Source organism: Tupaia chinensis, unplaced genomic scaffold, assembly GCF_000334495.1.
Source record: "Tupaia chinensis unplaced genomic scaffold, TupChi_1.0 Scaffold000074_1, whole genome shotgun sequence".
NCBI lineage: Eukaryota > Metazoa > Chordata > Mammalia > Scandentia > Tupaiidae > Tupaia > Tupaia belangeri.
Genome location: NW_006159534.1, coordinates 2,791,688 through 2,798,953, shown reverse-complemented (window position 1 = coordinate 2,798,953; position 7,266 = coordinate 2,791,688). Strand labels below are relative to the sequence as shown.

At 58.8% G+C, this 7,266-nt stretch overlaps 1 protein-coding gene across 1 annotated transcript in view; it reads right to left on the bottom strand.

The window, feature by feature from the left end:
• Positions 1-7,266, bottom strand: part of KIAA1614 (KIAA1614 ortholog) — a 50,690-nt gene that overhangs the window by 18,847 nt on the left and 24,577 nt on the right. The window contains exons 5-6 of the mRNA XM_014583961.2: positions 4,857-5,000; positions 27-216 (exon numbers count right to left, since the gene is read on the bottom strand). Coding sequence (XP_014439447.2) covers positions 27-216; positions 4,857-5,000 — 334 coding nt within the window. The remainder of the gene's footprint in view (positions 1-26; positions 217-4,856; positions 5,001-7,266) is intronic.

Genomic DNA, 7,266 nt, shown 5'->3' with positions numbered 1-7,266 from the left:
GGGGGCGGGCCCTCCGCCAGCCGCTCCAGGTGGCGCCACTCGGCATCGCAGGCGGACTCGTCCTCAAAACGCACGTGCGACGGTGAAAGGCCACGCCTGGGCCACTGCCCGCTGCTGGACTCCCCGCTGGAGGAGTCACTCATGGGCTCGTTCTGGAGGCCATCTCTGCCGACAGAGGGCATCCTGGGGCCCTGGGCTGGGCTACTCCGGACATCGCTGATGAAGACAGGAGGGGGTCACCGTCAGAAGGATGGGAGAAAGTGCAGACCTTGCCCTCGCTCCCACCATGCCCGGAGGAATCAGAGCCCACAGGAGTGCCCAGACCAGCTTCCAGCGGAGTCAGGTGCAAACCAGAGTCGCTCGCAAGCCCACCTGATCTTGACGCCTGGCGCTGCACACAATCCGCACCACCTCTACTCTGGGCTCCCCTCTGCCTGGCTCAGGCGGAGTTAAGATGAAACGTTACTGAACTCAGGGCTGCGTGAAGCCTGAGCGCCATGCGTCTCCGGCGATGGACTGTGGAACTATGCATTTGCTACGAAGCTCCTCTGGGAAGAGGGTGTTCGACTCCACAGAGGCTGGGCGAGGCTAAAAGCCAGGATTCCAAAGCATGTTTGCTCCTGAAGTTTCCACTCAGGGTTCCTAATCACCTTGCTCGGAAAAATTCAGACAATGCCTCAGCACTGCTTCTCCCTTGGGAGGCTGGGTCTTGGCGGCTGACACCTGCTCCTCACACCATCCCCCAGGCCCTCACATGCCTCTCGTCCTGCTGCTACAGAGAGGGTGCTGCTGTGCTAGAAAACTCTTCACATCCACCATCGACCCAGCTCCGGGAGGTCTGACAACTGTTGGGCAGGTCCTGCTGGGTTCCAGAAACAGCCCCACAAACCTCACACCAGGGCCCCCTGGACAAGAGTTTCAGGCCGCTCTGCATGGGCCCGGGCCCGGCAGGGCCCACCTGAGTAGACCGCAGACCATACTTCCTCCTCATTCTCCCTGCAGCGGCCTCCCCCAGGGACTGCTAAGTATAGGCCTCATCTCATTCCTCTCCTTCATGGCTTCCGTATCACTCACAGGGACCCTGCAGTGACCTCTTACCTGGCCTCTCCACCTGCCTCCTGGAGCACAGCTTTCATCACACCCCCTCACACCCCCGTGGAAGGGTGCAGATCAAGTTCGTAGCCTTTGGGGTGAAAATGCAGGCTCCATACTCCTCCCCAGTCTCCTCTCCAACTCTGCCCCCAACCACCCTCGTGGAGGGCTACATCCACCTCAGGTAGTCCGGATGCTTTCTTAGCCTGCCTGCTTTAGAATCCTATTTACTGAGTCGTAACTGTTGTATAGACACCATGATGGTTAATTTTATGTGTTGACTTGATGGGGCCATGGTGCCCAGTTGTGAAGGGTCTTCGACAAACACACAGGAAATGCATATGAAGGAAAACCACGCCTGGAGTTCAAGAGTGTTCCGTACCCAAATAAACTTGTACTTTCATTCCCTTTTTCCACAGACTTCTTGAAGTCTCCTCATACTTAGTCAGACATTAATCTGGAAGCTTCTGTGAAGGTCTATCTTTGTTTTATTTTGCCTTAGGGCAGGTATGCTTGCCGGAAGGAGACGGAGACAGTGAGAAGAAAAATGAGAAATCATCTCCAGAGAGAATGGCCACGCAGCAATCCCTTCTCCTCCATTCTCCTCCCAGGACATTGGGCACACACACACATGTGCCCAGCGTGAGTTTTAAGCCACTGGTTCCAGGACTCGAACTGTGGTCAGCCATGTGGGAGTCCAGTGGCATAACCACTACACCATCTGCTGGCCCCAAAGGGGCCACACTACCCCTTGCAATGTGGGTGGGCCTCACCCAGTCAGATGAAGGCCTTCCTAGCAATAAGTCTGACCCACCCGGAGCAAGAAGGAATTCTGCCAGCAGACTGCGTGTGGATCCAAACAGCAGCTCTAGCCTGGGTCTCCAGCCCATCGGCCTCCCCTGCAGATGCCGGACTCACCACGGCTCCACAGCCGTGCGAGCCGATTCCTTCCAACAGACCTGAACACACACATCCTGCTGGTGCTGTTCCTCTAGAGAACCCTGGCTAATAAACACACCGCGAGAATGTCTTCCTCCTCTGCACACCTGCGCTGTTCGTTGCCATCACAAAGGAGAAATGAAGGAGAGTTTAATCACGTCAAGCGTCTCCAACCCAATTATTCGCACCCACAGGCCCCCACCAGCACTGTTAGCAACCCAGTGTGAGCAGAGGATGAGGATTTCGGAGACAAGCGCAGACCAAATAAGGCAGTTATGCAAGGCAAACCCTCTGCCTGCCAGGCTCCTCGAGATGATGGCCAGCAGATGCCTCAGCCATCGTCCCTCCTGGAGAGAGTTCTACTCTGAGCTCAGAGCCTCTGCTGTGGGCCGGAAGTGGTATGCACCCCCCTCCACACACACACACACACACACACACACACACACACACACAACAGGGCATCCCTAACACCACTGATGTGATGCTGCATGCAAGCTGCAGTCTGCACACAACCACTCTCTGGCACAGGACAATCCTACTAAACAGGGTCACCCTCTCGAGCCTGCCTCTTGCCGCCGCGTTCTGTGCTCCTGGGACTAGCACGCCAACCTAGGTGTACCTTTTCCCCAAATGACCAGAGCTTGTATTTCCAGAAACTAACTGCTCAATGTCATCAATTTGCTTCCAGAAAATGCTACTGCCACCTCCCACCTCTTGGAAAGCCATGTCTGTTTGGGCTTGCCCTAGCCACGGCCGGCTAGATCCAGGATAAAGAACACCTTCCGGAGAAGGCCCTGCCTGCCCCAACTCGCCCATCCTCTTTCCCCACGCGGCTCCTGGGGAGGAGCCATGCCTCCGAGGCCCAAGCCTGTGCGCATCGCCCTGTCAGCGCAGCACGGCCCTCTGGGGTGATCTGACAGAGCGTAACCTTTGGAAGCATCTGCAGCAAGCCATCTGGTGTTGATTTTTCAGCTCTGCCCTCTGAGGATTCACCAGCGCTGCCAAGTCATAGTAATTCCTTTCTGGACACAGCAGCTGCTAAAGTGGGTCACCTTGCATTTCTGTAGCACTTCTAGGCCGAGAGACGGCCTGGCAGAAGGGGACCCACTTTAAAGGGAGTGCACAGAGTTGCTGGAAGCTGCTGTAGGGATTGAGGGGGAAGGAGTTGTCCAGGAGGCCACTGACACAGCCAAGTCTGCCTCCCAGATAGCCCTGACTATTTTACATCCTAAATACCTACAGAAAATGGAACAGGGGCGTTCGTGCTGGGAATGCTCAGGCTCCTCCCCATAGATATGTGGAGAAAAATAGCTTGATGCCTCGACGCCACCATGCCGTGTCTCTGTTCCCTCCCGCTGGAGGGACAGATAGGGGACGAAGTGCACAAGCAAAGGGGAGCCTGTTTGGCACCCCTTGCCAGGATCTAAGACCTTCTGTGCCCCTCTCCTAAAAGTCAGTGACGCAGAGCCTCTGCTGGTGACGGATGGCTCCGCGGATGTCCCCGGCCTTTAAGGCACAGTCTCAGCCTCTCCATCAAAGGGCATGTGCCCCAGCTGCACCAGGAATTCCACCGGCACGTCAGTTCAGAGGTGGTTCTGCTCGGGCCTGGAGAGATCGGGCCCGGTCTGGCGGCCTCATCTCGGGCCCAGGAGCGTGGCCCAGAGCCACTCTGCAGTGGGGTGGTTCTTGGAGGTGCAGTGTATCAAAACAGGCATGATGACGGGGTGGGGTAACAGACTCAGTGCCCACATTCCAGCTCTGCTTCTCCTTTTCTGAAGACCCCCCATCCAGCTGCCTGAGGGGGTCCCCTGTGGCTGTTCTGAGGGCACCTCTCTTTCCAACACCAGACACACACCTTGGCTCCACTGTTGGCCCCACCGAACACCCAGACACCAAGTTGGGGGCCTGGCCCTGCTCTGGGTGCCCCTCTTCCCCTAGCTCCCACATCAGGAATCGATCCATAAAGGCTAGAGCTGACTGTCCAGCTGCGGCTTTTTTCATAGCACACGTTGCCAGCAATCCTGAAGGCCAGCCCTGCCGCCATCCTCATTTTGCAGATGAGGAAAATGAGGACAGAGCCAGCATTCTCGGGGGTCTGGTTCCAGGCTGCACCCCTCTCTGCAGCCTTGTTAGGCCTGCCTGGCTCTGGTACCCCGGCATCTCTGTGAGCCTCCCTCTAGGACTATGGTGGCAGCCTCCTCGCTGCCCTCGTCTCCCAGATCCAACACATTCCTACAGCCGGAGCAGCGACACGGACTCACGTGCGGGCACAAGACCACCAACCCGAAGCCCTGCATGAATAGAGGCACGCGAGTCCCTCAGCTGGCCTTGCAGAGCCTGGGCCTCCATGCAGTGCCACCTGGCCCCTCCTTGTGCTCCCGCCTGGCTGGAGTCCTGAGATGGTACTTCCGCTCGTGGTCTCTGTCCCTAGAAAGCCCACCCCCGCCTCCCTGGCGGGAATCTACAGCTCCTTCAGGCCTCAACGTGGAAGCCGCCTCCATGCAGACCCCTTGTCCTTTCCAGAGGAGTCACGGATGTCCAGCCCTGCATGCACACCCCCTCCCACACCACACCCAGAGGTGTCCCCTGTCTTGCTCCCTGGAGACTGGGACCTCCCTCACAGGGAGCTCAAGTCACCTTTCCCTCATCTGCGTGTCTCCATGCCTGACAGGGAAGGTGCTGACCGACTAAATGGCCGAAGCAAGTGCCTGACGTGGAAAACGTGCGTCCCCACACACGGGAGGGAAGCGTGAGCAGTGGCATTTTTGCTCACTGCCACCTCTTCCTGCGGCTGACCCTTCCCCGCCTGGCTAGGCCTCACTCACCACCTGCCCTGGGTGATGGACGGCATGATGTCATGGCTGGCACGCAGGGGCCGGGTCCTGGCCTTCATGCGGGCACGCTGCAGCAGATGCTTGGCTTCTTCATGCCTGGGGCTCAGCACGGGCTCCGGCTTGGGACCAAAGGTCCTGTGGGTGGCACGCAGGCCAGGATGGGCGGGGAAGGATTAAGGAAATAACACGGATTAGGAGGGCTTCCACAGTGAGAGCGCCTGTTTGGCCAGGAGAGGCCCTGCGTGTGCAACTTCCTCCTGCAGCTCCACACAGAGGGGGCCCTGCCTGGCTGGACCTGGGGCCTGGGCAATAACCCTGAGCAGTTCTGCAGAGGCTGGGAAGCTGGCCTGGCCTTGGACATGTGCTCAGGACAGGAGGCAGAGACCCCAGGAGGATCTAGAAAAGGGTGGGGTGGTCTCCAGATTATTCTATTGTTCCTTTCCTGGGCAGACAGTGGGAGTGATCCGGGAGAGGGAGGGAGGGGCCTGGGGTTGTTGGGCTGGGCCTGTGCCCGGACAGATGGTCCTTCCACGCCTCACTTCGCGCCCCTTCTGTCTCTCCGCACCCACACAGACCCACTGAGCTCCCACCGCAGACCCGCGCAAACAGCCCTGCCCGCCATGGTTCTGGTTCGCTGGGGGAAGGACATTTTGATCAATCCTGGCGTGTTTTTTGGTCTTAGTCCCAATCCTAACCTGTCAGGCATCAGCTCAGGACTCAGCTCAGGACCGAGAGAAATTAAGCTGGACTCAAACCAAGGCAGCAAATGGCTCGATTTTCATAATAATAAGGGTCCTTGAGCAGCCCTCGCCACCCACCAGATGTGCCACCTCCCAGGCCAGTCCAGAGCTGTGGAAAATGACAGCAGCCCTTTTTCAAAGCTGTCTCCCAGCCAGTGACATACAGCCTGCACCGCCAGTTACAGCACTAACCACAGCCCCCAGCCTCCCGCTGACAAGACGTTCCTCCGCAGAGCCCACGCTCCCAGCCAGGCTGCGAGGACAGGTGTTTCCTCGCGTGACAGATGAGGGTGTCCGAGCGGAGGAACGCGGGTACATCGCTCAAGGTCGAGCATCACCGGAGAGCAGAGCAGACAGACGACAGCCAGCCCCGCTGCCTCCAGCATCGTTCCCGGGTCCTCCGTCCTGTCCCCCCTTGGGTCCCAAGGCTGGGGTCAGACTCCCTGAGTGTCCCCACGGCTGCCCTTGTCCTCACAGTCACACACTGGGCTGTCCCTGACCAGGAGGGTCCACAGAGAGAGAACGCCGGCTCAATGGGCCCGGCTGTCAGGCCTGCAGCCGACTGACCCTGCCCCACATGGCATGTAGAAAAAGGGGGTCTCGTCCTGGCACGAGTAAGGTCCCACTTTTCTGGATGACAGGGACAAGACTGAAAAACACAGCTCTGAGGCCTCCAGGGAGAAAGCTACTTGGGCATCCTCGGGCCTTGGATGAGCTCTGGGCAGACCGATTTTTCTCCTCTCATTATTTGCATCGAGCCTTGCTTTGCAGCCACGTTTGGGGGAGATAACTAGAAAAAAGGCACCATCTGTGCCGTGAGCCCTGGCAGGGCCCAGACACGGCTTTGGAACAGGAGGGCTTCGCTGGAGTGACGTGCACCCGAGTCTCCAGGCCTGCTGCCCCGTGCAGCCTTCTTTGGCAGGAGAGGCTCCCCCCCCAAAGTCAGCCTTCTTTTGCAGGAGAGGCTCCCTCCACAAGGCCTCCTGTGCAGGCAACTCCTCCAGCACGGCCGGGAGCAGCTGCGCTCCCCGGGGCTCCTGCTCCCAGAGATAATGAGGTTACCAGCCCAGAGAGGCGCCTCTGCAGCCGCGGGCCTCTGGCTGCGCTGCCGCACCCTTGGAGCGGCTCCACCCCCCCCCCCCCCCCGCCCCCCGGTTTTCCAAGCCGTTTTCCTGCTTCCTTTCTGCTCCCTGCACTCAGAGCTGTTAATACACTTTTTCATCAGCTGCCCTGCTTCAGTTTCTGGCAGACCAAGCTGGTTTCTGCACTGATTAGAAAAGCAGGGCTTTCTGGCACCTGGAGGCATCCATGCAGTAAGCAGGGAGGGGGCCCAGCCACCTTCACAGACCACGGCCAAGGTCGGCAGAGGGAACCCCAGCCAGCTCTGCAGGGGGATGTGGTCTTTCCCCAGGGCAGCACTGTAGGGTGCAGAGTGTCCCCATCTCACACCCACCTCCCACCCCACATCATGCTGGCCCACCCAGACAGGTTCAGACTCTTCAGTGTAACCTGATCCTGGTCACCAAAGGCCGAGTCCCCATCGTGGACCTTAATGCACAATCCTGGCTCTCCAGGTCCCCAGGAACTTCCCGGAAGGGGAGGGCAGTCTGGGCACAGCGGCAAAGGCCATTCCCACCTTAGGACAGGCAGCTCCTGCCCCT